General features: G+C 42.2%; 1 protein-coding gene across 4 annotated transcripts in view; it reads right to left on the bottom strand.

The window, feature by feature from the left end:
• Nucleotides 1–280: 280 nt before the first annotated feature.
• TEDC1 (tubulin epsilon and delta complex 1) overlaps nt 281–20,472 on the bottom strand; it is a 73,750-nt gene continuing 53,558 nt past the window's right edge. For 3 of the 4 annotated variants that reach the window (XM_055724693.1, XM_055724696.1, XM_055724694.1), the window contains one exon: nt 281–1,510. In XM_055724693.1, the coding sequence (XP_055580668.1) occupies nt 1,154–1,510 (357 nt within the window). In that variant the 3' untranslated portion in view covers nt 281–1,153. Of the gene's footprint in view, nt 1,511–7,624; nt 7,783–20,472 lie in introns of all 4 variants that reach the window. The other variant, XM_055724695.1, reaches the window with a different exon arrangement.

The raw sequence follows: 20,472 nt of genomic DNA, 5'->3' as shown, positions 1-20,472 counted from the left end.
GCGGTACAGATGAGCAGCGTCTGGAAGCAGCCAAATTGTACTTGGTGCAGCAGAAACCAGGAGACCTGAGCTGTGTCCACCCACTCCTACCCGCAGTCTCCCTGCAGAGCAGCAGTCGTACTGATGCCTGGAAAGAGTTCCTTAAAGGTTCCTCACATTTGGCTGCTGCGCAAGCCAAGAACGGCTGGTAATTAGCAACACCACTGAGCTGGGGTAGTAGACAGAAATCCAGATGGAGGAAAGCCCACTGCTCATAGCAATTCACAAATGAGAAGAAAGCTGGTTTTTTAGAATTTATTTATTCCTGAAAGTGTACAACCAGAATATAAAAAAATTCCTTGGTGAAAGCAAAACAGAAAAGGGTAGGAAATGGAGTGTAAAGTGTAATTCACATGTTCCAGGGGAAGAAGCCTCCAGAGACAGAAGTTGGAGACTCCTCAAGCTTGTAAGTTAAGGTCATATTTCTATTTTACAGAAACTTCCTATAGTGGATCCATAAGTTATCCCATTGTGACTCATAACTCGAAGGAATGAGTTTCTAGATTGTTCTCTTCAAGAACCCAATTACTTCAAGTGCATCACACCAGTAAATGAAATCAGTGTGCTGCTTTTTTTATTATTAGGCATTTGTTTTTCCTTATGGTGACTGCATTATAGCTGCCACAAATATGCAAACCAGCTGAATTAAACCAGCACACTTTCTCGAACACTTCCAATCTCTCTAAGCCTTGGTACTTTGCATGTTCTCCAATACCTGGATTTTTCTGACTAACGAACTCTTCCATTTGCTGGAAAATACTGAATGCAATTAGTACTTCAGTGCTGTGCCTAGCAGCTGAGCACTGTAAAACTGCCTGGTGCCTGGCAGAAGAACTAGAAAACTGAAAGATAAAAGGGAGATTTACACACACTCCCACCAAGGCCTGCTGCAGAATTTAATTGGCAAGGTTAGCAATAAAGGGGCTGCAGAAAGAACCACCAAGGTTATGGCCCCAGTGCAAGTCACAAAGCCGTAACAAGTTATGATTCCCAGGCTTAAAAATTGGAAATTATATTTGGTTCCTCACCTCGTACTCCCCCATGCCAAGCTGCACAATGTGCTCTGATCAAGTCAGTCTATTCCTTTGCTCTTCTCAGTCCAGCTTTTATCTCTTCAAGGGGAGATACAAATCACTCCATCCAACCCTTCTGCAATTTCATCCAGCCTCTGTCTGCACTCTTCCTGCAGCTGTTTCAGCTCTCTCTCCAGGCTGGCCTCTCTCATCTGCAGGTCTCTGATCACCTCTGTAGCACTGACAGCTGAAACAGGCTCCTTAGATACAGACCTACTGAAGCCCATTTTGCTGGCAGGATGTTTGCTTCTGAACACCAGTCTGCACAAACCATGCATCTTATTTTTTGTTGGAGCACAAAGGCATGTAAGATCTAGCAGTTTTAGTTCAGCACTCTCCTGTATCTTTTTAGCAGCAGTAGAGAACCCCTCCTTCTGTAGTTCTTCTCTTGTTTTCACCTGCAGAGAGAAGAGAGAAAAAAAAAGGGAGGGAGGGAAGAGTATGGTAGATTTCTGTGAAAAAATCCTCCTGCCAGGAAACAAAACAAAATGTCATGTTTGGGCTAGCATGTACCAAAGAGAAGAGAGCCAACTGCTAGTATAAACCTAAGTGCGTGGCAGTGAAAACTGAATTAAGCTAACATGTGCTTTCTATCAGGTACCAGCCTTAGCGACCAAAAAGCTGCCTGTAGCCATTTGTTTGCAGATTCACAGTCTACCAGCCCCTCTCCACTGATGACTAATACAGGGCTCTGCACACTTCCCTTACCGAGGAGTGGGTGGTTTGACTTCAAAGCAAAACACATGGAACAAAAAGGGAGATCCAGCAGAGTGACCTTCATCACCGTTGTGCTTTAAGCCACCATGCTGTCATAACAGATTAATTGCCTCATGATTAACAGTATTACTTCAGTTTGCAAATGCTTTCGGTACTTGGCAATGCTAAAAAGTAGGGATGACAACTGTAAGCTAGAAATTCCTTAATTCTCAATTCTCATTATGGGGTTACAAAATAGAGAAAGGAAAATAATGGAGCAGAGACAAAGAACTAGAGGCTAAGACCAAAATGAGTACCAGGCAGCACACTTTCACTGAAGATAGGGCCCAATAAAACAAAGCTTCTCTTGTGACAGAATCACAGTCTGAGTGATAAAAGCCATTGTGTACACTGGGATTTCTCCAAAGCATTTGATTTCATATTCTCTAACAATTTGATTTGAAGAACTTGCAAGATGGTAATTGCCTTGCCAATTTTACTAGTGGATTAAACATGAATTAAGTGACTCATCTAAAACTATAGTTGTCGGTGAGGAAACATCCATAAGGAGAGTTGCCCTGCTAAGTCCTTCAGGGAAACTGTTCTTGGTTCAATGGCATTTTCCATTTCTGCTACGGCAACAAGCTGCCAAACCAGCTCAGCCAAAAAGCAGCAGTTTCAAAAAAGCGATGCCGCCTCTGCAACCTGCACAAATCCCAGAGCTCTCCTGGAACTTGTGCACAGTTCTGGAGTTTGTGCTTCAAAAAAACACAGGGAAACAGAGAACAGGATTCAAAGGCAGGTCACCCAATGACTCACAGCCCAGAAAACAAGCCTTATAGTATGAAACATCAAGAGCTCGAACTAATCCATTCATGGAGACACATATATAATTTGTTTTAGATCCTAAAAGAAAGTGGTGAGAGACCAAACTCTGCCCACAAAGCCGTAAGAAGATCAAATGGATGAAAATCTGAGTGAGATACTCAGCTTCAGAATAAGACATTGTTTCCTACTGTGAGGATAATGAACCGTGAAATGCTTCATTGCAGCTCCAGGGATGAATCCTTTGGCCAAAGCTCAGCTCAGGTCAAGCTCAGTGCTAATGACACCCCCCTTCCAGCCTTGAAACTGCTCTGCAACCCTCCCCTCCCTGGCTGTGGGTGAAGCTGAACAACTCCTTGGGGCTTAAATCTGCATTGAGATATTGGTGTCTCACATATTAGGGCTTTGACAAGTTTGCTGTAAAGTCAGGGATACGTTAGCATCTCTCTGAAGCACCAGAGATCAATCAGAGCTCAAAGCAGCACCAGCTGCAAGGACAAGAGTCCTAAGGTAGCAAAGCCCCCCCGCCTTTGCCACTGTAGAGCAACAACTGCTCAGGGTCAAACCAGCTGCCGTATCTGGAGAAAAAAGGATTTCCCCTCCCCCCAGATCAGTAGGGAGGGTTTCACTACTGAAACAAATTCAGATGCTTATGACATACAGGGGACCAAACTTATGTTCTCTTACGGTGCGAAACACGCAGGCATGGGGGCTGCAGTCACAGTTAAATTTCCCCACTGACACCAACTCCACCAGGGCTTCACTCATCCCACATCTTTTTGCAGAGTATCTTCGTGAGTTTTGCAGCCAAGCAATTAATCCTCTCAACAGTCTTCTGATGCGTTATTCTTCCCCCCACCCCCACTCAAAAAAGATTAAGAAAATCAATCAAATCAGAAAAGGAGTAAATTTCTCTGAATTTTCCCTAACACATTAAAGGCTTTATCGATGCAGAACCATCTGTTAAAGGAGACCTCTGTTGATTAAGGCATGTGAATAGAGAGTTGAAGCCAACAGAAGTCTATCTTTGCCCTTGTCCAAGAACCAAGGGTCCCTCTTTATCATAATCCCCAAGGAACCCCAGGACATCCCTCTCTGGCTGCTGGCTACAAGAATATCTGAGGCCAAATTCTCCAACACCACTTTTGAAGAAACAAAGCTGAAAAAATAAATAGATTCAATGTTATCTGGTCTCCCCACTCCCAGTGAATAAATGGAAAATTATGTTTGCACAAAGTGGATTTAACAGTGGAATCCAGGAGGGGGGAAAAAAAAAATAAAAAAAAATCACTCAGCAAACAGAGCCCACAATGGTTTTTATTTTTTGCATTACACTCAGGCAGAATACTAGTAGGGCTGTATAAAGGTATTCCTAATGAAACATAGGTTTTCATACTCTCCAACAGCCAAAATTGGAGAATTTTATTATCCATTGTGCAGGACACATAATGGAAGAGCATGCTCCTCTCAGGACTAAGTGCACTGAGTTCTAACTCATAGCAATAGCAGGAACAGGAATTACTACGCTGAAGCAGGAGCAGCTGTAAGAACAAGCACAACAGCTTTGCAGTTCAGCACTCGGGGAAGCAGAAATACAACAAATTCTGACATCTGAGTATCAGAAGGGCACTGCACACGCTATCTTCTGTAAAGAGAACTAATATTTCCTGGGACAACATTAAACAAATTTAACAGGGGAAATTTTCAGAGTAATGAATATGAAATAAGAGAACAAGTTTACCAAAGCGCTCTTTATTTCGTATCAGCACAATCTGGAGCTGGAAAGCTAGCTCCAGGTTCCTTTTTCCAGTGTTCCTCCTGGTAAGCTCTGCAACCTATGTCTGTCCACAGATACTCTGGTTGTGGTTTGTAGATTTCAATAGCTAAAAATCTCTGAGGGATACCCTCAAGTAATATTCTTTATTCTTCACATCCTGAACACTTGTGAAAATACTCAATAACCTCTTCCTGTACGGTTAATTGATGCTCTTTAACAGCTTGCTGTCTCCCATTAGTCAGCACACAATGATTATTCTACACTGCAAAACAATCTCAGCAGACCACTTTGTATCAAACAAACATATTGTAATTAGGAACCTCAGCATTTTGTGCCTGCCCAATCTCCATCCCACAGCTCTACCTTTCAGTCTCAATCTAGCAGCTGGAAGGTGAATTCCCAATTAGGTGCATAGTGCCGTCTGACAGCCACTGCACATCCTCTCTGAATCAGTACAACATCATCATTTCCACTTCCACAGAACCAACCTCATCCCAAAAGGATCCCATGCATTTTGCGAAAAACCACACCAAACGTTGACAGAATAAACTGATGAGGAATCAACATCTTCAAACTGAAACATACCCTGCTCTGCAGCGAGTGCTGATCTGGTTAGCTGTTCACAACAGCGCAACGGAGCAGTCACTCACAGGCACTGTAACTGAGTTCATGGAAGCACGCTGTCCCTCTACACTCTCCAGGGTCAGTGTACCCTACCAGGTTTCACACTCTCAAGACTGATAAGCTAACAAGAACCTCCCATGGCACACAAGTGTCCTCATCAGCCTTATGAGGGCTGCAGATGGACAGATGCCATGAGTGTACACCGAGGCAAACACTCCTACTGGGTTCCTTGTAGCTCTTCACCTCACCATGTCACCAACCACTGTCTGGGACAGGACAGTGGCCAAACTGCCCCAAGTGCTCCTAGATGGTTTCCATCAAAATAACTCAAGTCTACCAAAAGACCACCCTAGGTTTTCAAAAGGTAATTAAAACTAAAAGCTAAAGGGCAAACTAGAATAATTTTCATGTGCTAAGCAGAAGCCAATGAGCTAGTGTAGTTGCAGACTGGAGTACAGCATCTTAAATCACAGACTGAAAAGGGACCAAAGTGACAGATAGCCTGTGCTGCCCTTCCCAAACGTGGCACAGTGCGAAGGGCTGCAGTGTGCACAGACGCTGCTGGCAGATTCACACGCAGGAATATGCCAACTACTAAGCGCTAGAATAAAACAGATCTCTTCAACGTCGGCTGGAGGGTGGGCAGAGGAGACAGGTGTCCTCCAGTTCCTGACATGGCGGAATTAAGCCAGGCAAGACATCCCTGAAGTGTGGAAAGGATTTCCCACCTCCCCAGAGACAGTGCCAACACCGATGCTGCATTTCCAAAAATGTTCAGGCTGAAAACGGCCCAGCCAAAACAGAAAAGAGTTGGAAAGGGGCAATGAGGTGAGGCATATCCGAAAAACAGGCTGAGCAGGTACCTTGGCTCCGTCCCCTCCATGGAGGATTAACTTATGCACTGATGCACAAGAGAGACTTCAAACCAGCAAATGCCTACATACATGATTAACTTCTCCAGCACTTCCTCATCCCCACCTTCTCTGAAATGTCTTCTAACTGAAGATACCACTGGCTGTTCTTTTCATCCAGACAGCTATCTCAGCTGTTTTCAGTCACGGGAACCTTCTGGTGCTAAACAAATTTTATACCAATGAGTTCAATGGGCAAATCATGGAAAAGGTAATGTGTCACACATTTTAAACAAGCTGCCTTCCAGTTTCTTTGCATGTTTCACAGTTTGGAGGCCAGAACAGTATTACGCAAATTCACCTCCTCTAGGCATGTGCTAATTCTGTCGCATCGACAGTCCCAGTCTTTCAGTTGCCCATCATGGGGAGGTCTACTTCTATCAACTGCTTATATGACCTACACATGTAGCTCATTTGATCTCTCCTCAAAGAGGAGACCTTCATAATTACCACTGTGGTTTCCTCAGCTCCCTCACATTTGCCTGCACCTTGCTGGCAACAAGCTTCCCAGAGCCTTATGTCTCATTCTGTATGGCTCAAACATCCCCAAGAGGCTAATCTGACTCAGAATTTTAACAGCTCACTAATGAAAAGTGCAGTAAAAATATTCACAAAACTGTTCTTTTTCTGTTAAGAAGCAAGCTGGATGCAAACATATTTGGAAAGAATTTTACCAACATGCAAGACATGCCAAGGAGGTGCTACGAGGTCTAGATAACCACATCACGTTATTTAAATCATTCCCAGCAATGACCTAACAAAAGTGACAATCTTCCAAATACTGGAAGTCAACATTCAGCTTGTTAAAACTTCACACGTCAACCTGAAAGCCTCGGAAAACAAATGAATGCTCTGCCTCTCAGTTACATACTTGAAGGAAGCCACTAGAAAATACAGCAGGAGCATTTCCATTTTATGATCGCGTTGTTGCCAGCTTCGAGTAAGGAGCAGCAAACCAAATTGTTGGAGTTCCTTTTGAAGTGGATGATAAAGACCAGAATCATGTCATTATATTTAAATCACAGTCTCTTCAACTTCTTCTAGGAGTTTTGTAGAAATGGCTGTAATGACAGTATTGTTCAGAAAAACAAACTACACAAGCCTAGAAATGGCACATTTTCTGCCTCCAGTCCTATCTGTCCACTCATTCTCTTTTGTATTTCTCTTACGAATAGGGACAGGCCCCCATATGCATACAGCATGAAATACAAATTATTCTTGCCATTCTGTACAGATGCTACAAACTGCAATGCCTGCCTTTGCTGGAAAACACAGTGCAGCCTGCTCCTTTGTTCTCTGAGTCACAAGGAACAAACAGAAAAATCTCAGATCTTGTCTTTTTGGATTCGGGAATGAAAGGAAATTAGGTAATATAAATGGATGCAATATGCAAGCCACCAAGTCATACTGCCTTTGCTATCATGGCATAATCACCCAACACCTTTCATAAACTCATCTGGTTCCTCTGAAAATGCCAAACAGCATTTGACTTGCAGAATTCTTTTATTCCTAAGCTCATTTCCAAGCTTTATTTTAAAGCTACCACATCTAAGATGGCCCTCTGTACCTAGGGAGTTGAAAAGGGTGCAGTGAAATATTACATGCTTGGAAATGTATGATGAATGAGGGGCCAGACTGCAGAAATAGAAAAGACCTGCCAGGTCAGCTGGTGCACTCACCTGCCTGGCTCCAAATGGCTCTCCAGCACATCGCAATATCCCAAGCACGAGCCCTGAGAGATGTTCTCCAGGCTAGAGGAGCTGCCCAGAGCTCTCAGTCTCCATGTATAATGAGCAGACTCCCAATCAACAGACAAGCACGAATTATAGATAAAGATCTATAAGTAAAAAATGAAAGCAGGATAAGCACAGAGATACTGGCATCGCTCGGAGACTGCCAGCATGGATGCTACGCAGAAATCCTGACAGCTGAGTGCTGGAAACCAGGCGTGGCAAATTAAGGCTAGTTTAGGAATTTTAAGTTTCCAGACTGGATTCCAGATCAGTCCAGGGGCTGAACCTTGCAAACGCTTGTCTTTAATCAGTACAAGCCTGAATAACACTTCATAAATGATTGTTATTTATACCTTTTTCTGTCTTAGTTTGTATCTAGGGTTTATCCCACCACCGCCACCTCCCACCCCCTGAGAAAAACCTTACAGAACTGCAATTCCAGCTGACAGTCTATCTGGGATACAGAAAACAGGACAGAGAAGGATTTGCAGTCTACTTTTAAGAAAGCTCTCCTTGTCAGCACCAAGTACACAAGGGAAGAGAGCAAAATAAAATAATAAGCAAAATGTATCAATAACACAGAAGGGGGAAAAGCAGAGTCCACTATAAGCATAGCATAGCATAAAGATCTGCAAGCATTAAATAGAAGTGGAATAAAATAAAAATAGCCACAGGGATAGGGATCCCACAATTCCCACCCACAACCTCTTTGTGCTCCTATACAACAATTTCCTGGCTATACAATATGCATTCTGTACCTTGCTGCACACAGAGCAGCACTGAAAAACACGCACCATGGCCTGTTTGTGAAAGAAGATCCCCAAGCAGAGTTTGTTTCAAACATCATTAGAGGTAGCAAGAACTGAACAAGCCAACACTGTTGCTGTCCATGTTTGTCACTGTTTTCTGTATAGAACTGAACAGTTATGAATAACCCAAGTGTTTTGTGTGCTTGTGTGTCCCCAAAGGCATAAAAATAAACCCTTTTTCACACATAAGTATGGCAAGGGCTTTACACTTCTGTAACAATAAACAAGTAATAGTTTGGCTAGGGGGCCAGTTTCTTTTAACAAAAGTGTTTGCCGTTTTTTTTTTTGAACAATCATGGTTACGTGTATGACAGATGTTTTCCTTCCATAGCTATAGACAGTGACCCATTCAACCTCAGAGAAGCAGAGAAAGGCACCATTTCAAGGGATGCTGTGAATGCCTAAGTGATGGAAAACTCGGATCCTGCAGCTCCTACTTCTGGGAATAATTAGTGAGCAGGGGGGAACAGGACCCTGCAGAGCCTACGAAGAACAGTGACTTCCAAGAAAAGCAGACCCCCAACCTTCAGAAAAACACCTAAAGGCATTTACTGCTTATAAAAAAAAAAACCAAACCACAAATTAAAGCAAAAGCAATATCTGCAATCAGCTGTTCTGCAAACAATACAACACTGAGTAAGCAGGTGTTTTACTATAAAAAAAACCCCGACTCTAATTTCAAATTCATGTCTTATACTAACTTGCCCAAATGCAATTTCAAACCTCCAAGAAAGTTATAGAGTTAGTACTGCAGCTCTATAAAACTTGTCTCATTGAATCAAGCTTCTTTGCTGTAAGCTTTCAAGGTTTTTAATTTTCTGCAGCAATTTCTACACACTGAAGAGTAACCAGTTAAAAACGCTGGAAACCATCATTTTCTATTTTAATAGCTGAACACTTCCCACACTGTCCTGCCTAAATGAGGTCTCTTTCTTCTTGTGAGATCCTTGATTGTACACAAAGAGACTTGATGTTCTTCTGAAATAGCCCATTTAATAGCAATGCTCATGCATTTATGGATTTAAAGTCATAAACTGTTTGATTAGCCTAACCTAACCACAAAGCACAGGCTACAGTATCTCACCTAGTAATTTCTGCGGTGTTCTACTACATTTTAGCGAGTTACAGGGTCTCTTTTAGAAACATACAATTTTGGTATTTTAAACACAGGATCTAGCAGTTTAAGATATTACGCTTACCACTGTGTTATCTCAGCAGTGAAATGTATTTATGGTTAAAAATATGCCCCTTTTCAGTGAGTCCCACCTCAGCCACTGGGTCTTCTTATACTATCTTTCACCTAAAGTCTTACACCCTCAGAACTCCTCTTCTGTCTCAGAACTTGCGGAACGTGATCCAGTTATAACATTCCCTTGGTTAAATTATGCTTTTCTGACCTCTCAAGAAGCCAGATCAAGTAATTCCTTTATTACCCCTCCTTTAATCCTTTCCAACCTCTCAACCATTTTCCAGTTGCAATGGTGGTGTAAGTGGGGCCGACACATTTAATTAAGCTCTGAACTGTGATCTGTATCTTATCTGTATTTTTATGACCAGTAGCAGACAGCAACACCTAGCTGCCAATAACCTAACAACTTTTCCATGACCCATTACCATTACCTTCTATTTCATAAGAACATGAAATGGAAAGGTTTGCACATACCCAAAATCTGATGCTGTAGGCAGATCAAACCGGTTTGAGGTACATGCATGGGGGTTTCTTATTAAACCCAAACCCCAGCAATAGTAAGAAACTTAAATAATTTCTTTTGGCTTAACAATTATAGCAGCTAGAGAAAAATGTCACCTTAAATAATAATTTCTAACATTCATTATTATAGTTCAACAAGAGGAAAAATCTTAGGCCTTTGCCATTGGTGGTGAATAAACGAAAGGGGTGATCCCAAAGTAATATTAATAAAGGGCATTATTTGTACCATAAACTATGAAGACATTTTAGAAGGGTTGTAAAGCTGAGCTACAGCAACTGACAGAAGATGTAATTATACAAGCAGCTGCATTCCAAACTTCGCTGGGATTCGCAATTTCCTGCAATTAGAGAGGAATGTATGCATCTCCATCTTATGCATTTTAAAGACTTTCACTATTCAAAATGCTAGCTCCTGGGCCCACCCATTGTCATTCCAAAACAAACTGACAGGGAAGCCACAGAGAGGCAACTACCTATTTTATCTAGGAATAGAAAGTCATCTTTTAACTGGGGGAGGAGTCCTCTGAGGAAAAACTCTAGTTTTAATACCAGGAACGCACATAGGTGCATCCAACGAGAACGGCTACCACGGTCTGGCAGGGCACTGCTGCTCTGTGCTTCCTTTTATCACGCATTGAATACTGCGCTTTGTAAGCCTCCAGAACAACATCCACGCTGTCCTCCAATGGAAAGCTTTTAGATGGTGAGGAAGCATAGTAATTGAAAGTTAGAAGTTAATTAAAGCATTAGAATGAGATAATTTCATAAAAAAGACTGACCTGATCTTGACTGAATGGATAACATATCTGTTGGCTTTGTTTGGTTTGGGGGTTGTGTTGGGGGTTTTTTTTGTTTGTTTTTGGGTTGTTTTTTTTAAAAGATAATTGAATGGATCTGTATTTAGACTCCTGTATCTAAATACCACATTGATAGGAGTCAGAAAAATCAGTTTAGCTTAAGATAAAGGAAAAAGGATATAGGTTTAAGAAACAGGAAAAGAACAACATAAAAGATTTTTCAGGGTCTTTACCAGGAAAACACAAAATATACCTCCAAATATTAACACAAAGCACAAAAGCACATGACTGATAAAACCACTGCCTGTTTGCTGAGCCTACAAATATATCTATCACACAGGCAAAGCAAAAGAGAAATTAATCCTCTTAGGCCTAAAAGCAACTGAACTCTGTGACTGCTGTGCTATGAGCCCGTGTGAGCAGACCTGCTTACAGCGAGGGCTTCACCCGGCTCTCCTCGTGTGACAGAACTACGCTGGATCCTGACATTGAAGAGATGCACAGAGAGGCAGCTGCTTCAAGGACAGCCTTTGGGTTGGATTGCTGAAGGACATATCCGAGGCAAACAGCCCAGAACGAAGGCAGCTAGGCTGAAAGCACCAGGAGATACATCCCTTTTCCACAAAGCTACAAAAAAAGTTTCTTGTCATATGGATATTTTCTGAACTCTCTGTTCCTGAGGTTTTGGCATGAGTAATTTGCTTTTCCAGTGGTTAAAGCTCAAATTAAAAAAAAACAAACCCAAAACAGGTGGGAGTCAGAAATATAATGTGATTATTGTATTGCAGCAACTCTGTGGGAAGAACCAGCCAGGGACAAGTCTTAAAATAATAAATGGTCTTCAAAGAAATCAGTAATTTCTGCATTACTTCTATTCAGGTAAAAAGGATGTCAGTGATGCCAGTACAAAAAGAGCAGACGTGAAGCAACAGCAACAGCATACAACAAGATGGCCAGAATCACCGTGCTCTGGAGCCAGGAGCTTATCTAAACCTCTTCAGCCACTTCCCAAGAAGATATGCAATCTGGCCACCCAGTATGGTCCTGCTGCTCTCAGGAGGGTGGGATAACTCCAGGCAGGAGCATCACACTTGCAGATAATTTACCATTGACTATAAGGAGACACAGTTCAGACTTGTGAAGGTCCAAATGCTACACAATTCCCAATGCACACCACAGGGAATAAGAGATAATACCTATCTCCTCCTCTAAATTATAAGTCTTCAGCATTCTACAGTAATAAAAAAAAATACCATTCCAACAGCCCAGCCTTTTATAATGCATTTCTTTTTAACTGCAGTTTTATCTCTATAGACTTTTCAAAATCTTTGAATTAGAAGATCACACAAATTAATGCACTAATAGGCACATACTGAAAATACACGATATGAAAACCAGGGTATGTCAGTGTAAGTAATTTAGACACTTGCAAAAAGGCTGCAGTGCTACTTTGAAAAAGACCCTGACAACTACAAATTACAAAGGAAGGCAACAGACATGTATTGCTTCATATAATAAATTGCTCACTTATTTTTCAATTTGTTCTTCCAAACTTTTATCTTGGGCAGCAGAGACAAACACTGATGATGTATCATCTCAGATCTAAGTGACTTGCAGAGGCTTGGAGGGTCCCACTTTGTGTTCAGCAGAGCTTTATCACTGTGCAACATGAAAGCAGCCACTTTCACTAGGAACAGAGTGCTGCTTGTGACTTGCACTTCTCTGTATTGCCCTGCTCTAGGAGAACAGGATTGAAACAAATTCAAACAAGGTAGTTCCTGTATACACAGCCAAACAATGGAACGTTTATACAAACACTCCTAGAACACACAGATGAGAGAAAGGTATTACTACCTAGTCATACAAATTTTCAGGAAAAGGTCTTTCTTAAGCAAAAATTACTAGGAAAATGAAAACAAAAATGAAAAACTCATAACCACAACTTTTAGGGAATTTCTTCACCCCAAAACTGGTTTAGTTTTCAGTTAGAAAACACTCCCTTGTCCCCTCCAGGGGCTTTGCATGACTCCTGCAGAACCTCCACCAGCACCCAGCCCTGCAGCTCTTCTCCCTGCTTTTGGGGGAGGCAGGAATGGTGCACCCAGAGCAGCAAAGGTCACTCCAGCAACCCAGCCTATCCACAACTATGGCATGAGGAGGCAAAGGAAGTTTTAACTTTCAGCTGGAGAACAGTCTACATAAAACATTTTCAGAGTTTCAGTGAAAAAGCAGACCTTAGCAAAGGAAGTTTTAACTTTCAGCTGGAGAACAGTCTACATAAAACATTTTCAGAGTTTCAGTGAAAAAGCAGACCTTATCTAATGCCACTACTCTTAAAATACATTCAGCAGTTTATTAGCTCACAGTTTTGACAGTGAGTAGCAGCTGTAGGTGGATGTGGAACTGCCTGAATGGTCACTGTGACTCTTGCAGCAAAGGCTGGGTCCTATGGCTAGCCTGCAAAGCCGGGGGGGCGGGGCGGGGGGGGGGGGTGGGCGGGGCGGGGGGGGCGGGGGGGGCGGGGCGGGGGGGCGGGGCCGGGAACAAACAGCTCTCAGGGCTTTGAGAGAGCTGACGAAATGAAGAATTAAAAGTCGAAATTCTGAGCTCAGTAGTGTACTAAAGCTTCATTTAGATGCATTTCTGGCTGGGAAGAAGATATGCGACAATACTAAATTACAGATACACTTTTATGTCAGCTCTTCTACAAGTACAAGGGACAAAGACACAGAAATGAGTTGGATGCTTTTTTTCTCTTACGATCAAGTACACTCAATTTCAGGGCAGACAACTGAGAGAACAAGGCCAAGGTTCTAAGGAAAAAAAAAAGCCGTTTCAGGTTAAGCTTTGAATGCATGAATGCAAACAGTCCTTCTAAAAGCACCTCTATCAACTTACCTAAAAATCAGGTAGTACTGCAAAGTATGCAATGCTTCTAATTCCTACTGTCAGAGGAGGAACCTGTCCCAACAGTCTGCCTGGAGCTGTAAAGCAAGTCAGATACCTCCTGGAAATTAAGTGTCCCCAAAACCCTCTCTGAAAGGTTCTGTAAAACACAGTAACAGTGTTTCAGGTAGAGCTGCTCTGAAAAACAGCCACTGGCTATGGTGTTTAATATGGCTTCTGTCAGCCAGAATTAGCTATGTTCCCAAAATACTGCCCTTGTGGAGGACAACATTTGTTGCAGTGGCTCACCCCTTGCAAGAGTCTCCTAATCCAGCAACCTTGTGGTCACCTCAAATCCCACCCATCAGCCTCCAAGCTTTTCCCATTCAAAAAGACAGAGGCAATGCTGGGACCTGCAATCTTATATACCTTGTACATCTGAGCCCCACAGGCATTCCTCATCTTCATCCCTGTTTTACTGTGCATTTTAACTGTGAGAACCTAAGTACTATACTTATTTCTTTAAAATGCACTAAAACATTTACAGTGGCTACAAAACACGTTCTCTCATTGGAATAGGGTTTTTTACAGTTTATTGTTAAATAAAGCTCATCTAAAATTTTACTATAATTCTTCAGCTGCATTTACTACATGTTTCATTGCCTTGGTCAGTATCCAACATCTTGGCAAATAATGTGAGTAAAATATTAAAACGAGTTATTGATTATACTTGAACTGATCCTGTCACCTGAGCAAACATTCTGTATCTCGACAAAGGAAGGGAAAACCGCATCTTTTGGAAAGCAAGAAAAACTTTCACCCACGCTTACTTCAAATCCCAGAGTTCTGCATACAAAACAGGAGACGGCACGCAAGTTTTTAATGTTTCTCTCTTCCCTAAGGAGCCTGGAGTCTTTTAGAATACATAAGCCCCACAAAAAATGTCAGGCTAGGTAATTTATTTTCAGTTACAGTTTTTGTGTGTTTGAAATCAGTTTGCTGATGTAGCAACTGGTACACAGAGTCTCTCCATCTCTCACACAGTTCAGCACTCATTCAGCAATCTCACAGCAAGTTGCATCTGCAAATGCAGAATAAATACTTATCTTTTTCATCTCCCTGTACGCTGCAAGCTTAACTGACTATTCAAGTCTGACCAACCTGCACAGAGTTCTCAGAAGCAAGATTCTCTCAAAAGTCTCCCGGCTCTGCTTACCTGCAGTAATTTTCCACATGCATGCCAGTTTTAAACCAGAGTAACTAGGGGCTTCAGGTCTAACACAAATGCAAGATCCTGCTGTTCAGAGAACCAATGCATGAAGGTGGTTTCTTTCCTCCTTCCAGCACAAGAGAGAGCACACTGCCCTCCAGGAACAATCACTTGCATCTCCACAAGCACTTACCAAAAGTAAGCAGCCTCAGATCTCCTGCTAGGGATATTGACGAGTGACAAAAACCAATGTAAGAAAATACAGGGGCAAAAAGCGAAAAGAAGCATTAGGATCTTACTTCCTACTGTTTACAGCAGATGCATGCTTTCCAATAACCTAAATCTGCTAATACCATGGCAATTCCATCAGCAACAAATTTAATCCTACATTTAACTAAATAAGAACTACACATAAAAGGCATTAGCCTTGTCTGTCCTTGCCATCCTTGTGCCCATGTCCTCCATTGCTCCTTTTGATGGATGTTTCTGTTGATCTCTCTGGGTCTGCGCCCCTTACCCCAGGCATCCGGGTCCAGCCAACCATGCATTTCCAAAAGCTACTTCTCTGGCCTTGCTAGTTCTTCAATTTCTTTTTGCATGAAAAGCTCTACTGACAGCTGCTCAGTGCTCCAGATGGAGGTTTGCAAACACAAAGTGGAACACAGACACACTCTGGGACTGGGGAAGGGGCAGCGGAAGGGAACGTGCTGACTGAGGAAATAGATCAGCACAGAACTGTTCCCTACCACTCCTCCGCTTCCTGCACCCCAGACAGCCTGGATAATTAACTACTCGCTACACTAACATCTTCATATTAGCAGAAAGCCCAAAGAACTAGAATGAACAGCAGAAATAGCAAAAATGCAACGTGAACAGTCTGCTTAAAAAAGTGAGCTACCGACAAGCCTTCAGAGAGCTCTTCGGTGAGAGCTCAGCTGTCCCTTTGCCACAATTCCTGGGTTTAAGGCAGCAGAAACACAACCCAGCCCTGCACCGGTGCAGGGAGGAACACAGCACACCAGGAGCCAGTCCAGCCCCCACCAGTGCTCCTCAGCATTCACACAGTGCAGAAAACAATGAGCCTTACTTCCCTCACCCACATGCATACACTGCACCAAGTTTTTATTTTCATGCAGGTTAGTCACATGGCATGGCCACCAAGCACTAGCAGTGGCTACTAGGGTACCCACAGCTCCTCCTGCTCCCCTCCAGTTCCTTATGAGGCATATAGAAAAAAACTGTGGAAGTGTACTTGTTTGGGTAGATAAAATTCAACTCAACCTCAGTAAGAAAAACGAAAAAAAAACCAACCCAAACCAGAAGGATGTAGGACTATGTTTCAGCATCAGCCTCTGGAGCTGCTTCCCTACTTCAAATAGTAAAGCCTTACACCAAAGTGCATCAAAAACGATTCAGTCTTTTATAAATGTAAGATCCTTACCATAAAAAAAAATAATCCCCTTTTATTAGACTCTACAAGGTTTCCAGCAGTGTGCTGTGATGAGCTGGTAGTAGCAAAAAGTCTGAGTGAAGCACAGGACTCTTGGGATGGAATGAAAGCCTCTCTACATTTCAGTCCCCACCATCCACACTTGATGGGGTGTCCCAGACCATTCCTGCCACCACCACTGACCACCTCTGCACCTACCCTCTCCCTAACAAGAGAAAACAAAACATCCTTGTCCCATACAGCCCCTTCCCAACACCTTAGAATTCCAAAGGGCATTTATTTTGAAACGGGCAACCTTGCATCCCCTCAGCCCTACCAAGGACTCAGGTGCAATGGTTTGGGAAGGTTAGAGGTTACTGAACAGAAGGGGAGGTGACTGATCAGGAGAAAAACACAGAAATAAAGACAAAATGCAGGTTTCAGCATGCTCTTCCACCGTCATTAAATTAGTCTGATATTGGCCAGGGATTACAACCTCTTGAAGTGTCGGCTCTGGGTACTCCAGGCATAACATGAGCCAAGCACGCAAGCACAGCCACCACTATTTCTAGAGAGGACTGTGGTGTGGAAAGCGCATATTTAAGCTCAGATTAATGGCTCTAAACCTTTCTGGGCCATGCTTAACAGGGGCATGCATGAGCAAACTCCATCCCATCATACTGCCATCTCAGAGGCATCTGGCTTGCTTTCAAATGCTAGTCAACACAGAGGATCACAAAATACAATACCCCAAATTTAACAAAAGCCCAGTATGGTGTGAGCATTTATGTGATGAAAACTGAAGTGATCACCATTTGAAGTCAAATACTCTGCATTCCAGCTTGTGGATGCCAAATGTTTAAACAGACTGAAATCAAATCCCCCTTTCAAATAGAGAGGTAAATAACAGGGAATATTCAGAAAGGAAAAAAGCAAACAAGCAAACAAGTTCTCTTCTGGAATTAGGAGATTTCATCTTTTACAGTTAAGTTTGTTTCTAAGAGGAGAAACATTTTTAAAGCTTAACTATTTCACTCAACTTTTTGATCATTTACAAATCCCCGAAGTGTCAAAGAAATGGTAATTATTTGCCCAGTACTGCATGGAAAAGAACAAAGCTAACAATAAGAAAGCCACATATTCAGATCACACCTCTGTCATATGCCTTTTCTCCTCCAAGATACTGAACACATTGCTGCCTAGAGATGGATATCAGTTAAAATGTCGCATTAATCAGGGTTTCACAAATCACCCAAATCCCATGGCAACATTCAGATGTCTTCTAGTGAATGTCCCTGAAAGCGGAAATGGTTTCAGGGTCATTCTAAGCACATAACCAAAGAAAGAGCAGAGGCAGGCAGAAACAAACAAAAAAAAATAAGGAAAGAAAGAAAGAAGCAAAAGAAAAGGAGCAAAATAAGTTGCTGAATTTTAAAAAACTTTGATAATTTTAACTACTAGAATCACAGTGTGCAAATGATCAAGCTTGCAACAAATAGACACATAAACTCTAACCCCACATCCTGAATAACAAGCAGCTGTGTACAGTGGTACAAACCAGGCACTGTGGCACAGCAATGACTGTAACACACCTGAAATATTTCTATCCAAAATAAATCAATCCATCGCAGGCTTGCATAAGTGAGAGACTTCAACAGATTTTCAAGCCCAAGCCACAGTCTTAGACCACAACCAACTCTTCTTCAGCCATCCCTGACAGATGTTTGCATGATCTGTTTTATGCAGGGTCTGCACACAAAAAAAAAAAGTATGATTTTTTTCCTTAGTATCTAATTTAAATGTCTGTGTTGCAGTTTACATCCAGTCTTGTCCCATTCATTGAGGACATGGGGAAAAAAATAAAAATCTTTCCCCCAGAGAAAACTTCTTCATATCCAAAGAACCATATACCTCACCTCAGTCTTTCCATTTTTAACATAAAGACGTTATGTTCCAGACTTATGATGACTTTCATTTTTCTCTTCTGGACTCTCCCCAGTTTCTCTTCTGAATTATGATGCTCAAAACTGGATGTAAAGGAAGAGCAACTGTACCTTGTTATATCAAGGTTCACTCTAACCCAGCAGTATGTCTGACAGTCTTCAATAGCAAACAGCTAGGGAATAAGTTTAGGACCAGACAAACATGGAACAGTACCTCACTAGAAGACACAACTTCCTGAACTCCAGTAGTTTGCGACTGAAGGACTTTCCTGACCAGAGAATACTTTCCGTATTTCTTGCTTAACAATGATTTCATTCTTCATTAATTTGCCCAGTAATTCCCTCAAGGTTCACCCATCATGAAAAGGAGCATCAGAAGCGTGATGCCCCTCTTCATTCTCTCCTCTTTTACCTAGGCAGGGGCTCCTTGTAGTAGATTTCCTCACAGAGAAACCCTTTCACAGCTTGGGTCACCATTGCTTCCCATCCCTGTGCCTTTTCAGCTCAACTTTTTTTTTTTTTTTTTTTTTTTTTTTTAAAGTTATGCTGGGACCAGAACAGCACACAGCATTCCAGGAACAGATGGGAATATTTTGTTTTGCTTTCTTCTGCTTTCCTAACAATTCTTAGGATTCAGTTCACTGTTTCTGACCACTGACATTTCCACAGAACCACTGTTATAACCCCAAGAGCTCATTCACATGCTATAACAGTCATACCAAACATGTAAAATTATGATTCTCCCTTCAGATGCATTTTGCCAGATTTATCTCCACGCAATATTATCTGACATTCTACCACTTCACTACTCAGTACAAAGACCCTCAACAATCTTTTGCTGTTGTCCTTCACGTGCTCTCAGGCATTTAGTCTCATCTTAAAACTTGGGCATCTTGCTATGCACCTCCTTTCCCAGAGCAGTTACACACATGCTGTGCAGCACAGGCCCCCAAGGCTCCAGGGGTGACCACCTCCCCAAACCAACGACAGCCACTGCCTCTCCGCTTCCTGCTCTGCTGTGTGCTTGAGGGTAAGAGAAAGACAGACAGGTGGGCAGTTTATCTTTGTGGAGAATTTTTACGGACTTTATCAAACACCATTTATAAATGCAATTAAATAACGTCAATCCAACCTCCCTTGCCCACACACTCACCAGTCCCTTCAAAAAGCTCCAACCGATTTTATATTCATGATTCCTCTCTGCAAAACTCGTACTGTCTCTTCCCCAATATATCGCATTTCATCACGTGCCCTCCATTCTGTTCTTCAGAACAGTTTCTACTCGGTTGCCTGGCACAAACATCAGGCCTACTGGTAACAACAGACATAATTACTCTGTGGATTATCACATTTGTTGTGAAGTACAAGGTAGTAGGCACAAGAGCTGTAATAAACTGTACTGTCCCTCAGCCGGGCACAATTGTGAGAGCCAAGATAATTTCCAGATGTCTCAGTATCACAAGAGTTAGAGATAATGACCACTTTAGCTACTGCTGGATCTTTTCTCTTTGTTTGACTAAAAAAAATATATAGAAGGAAAGATTTGATAAGCTTATTTCTCCAGGGGAAAGACAGAAGGGGGCAGAAACATACAATTGATAGAGGAGCCTGCATTCAGCAAGCATCCTGACTGGGGAGAAAAGACGGACTGCAGGCAGAAAGCATCACATAAGCAGCAACACTGCTCAAAGCAAAGGCTGATATAAAGAGGATTGATGGAGAGTCATCTGACCCCCAGCATTCCAAAAGCTGTCATGTAGCGTTACAAAACAATTCTGTTCCAGGGCACATAGAAGAGGAGGCACTTGTGATAAACCATCCTTTTAAGAGCACACTTAAGATGCACTGCATTTGTTACCCACAGTCATAAACTCGCATGACATTCAGTGAATCTCAGAACACTGGAATTTGACTGACCATCATTCAAATCCAATCACAGCATCTATTTCAAAGTACAATGAAGAATTCATCAGTTAATATTTTTGGACTTCATGTCCAAATTTAAGCAT

The sequence above is a fragment of the Falco cherrug genome, chromosome 12, assembly GCF_023634085.1.
Source record: "Falco cherrug isolate bFalChe1 chromosome 12, bFalChe1.pri, whole genome shotgun sequence".
Classification (NCBI taxonomy): Eukaryota; Metazoa; Chordata; class Aves; order Falconiformes; family Falconidae; genus Falco; species Falco cherrug.
This window is presented reverse-complemented; position numbering and strand designations above follow the sequence as displayed.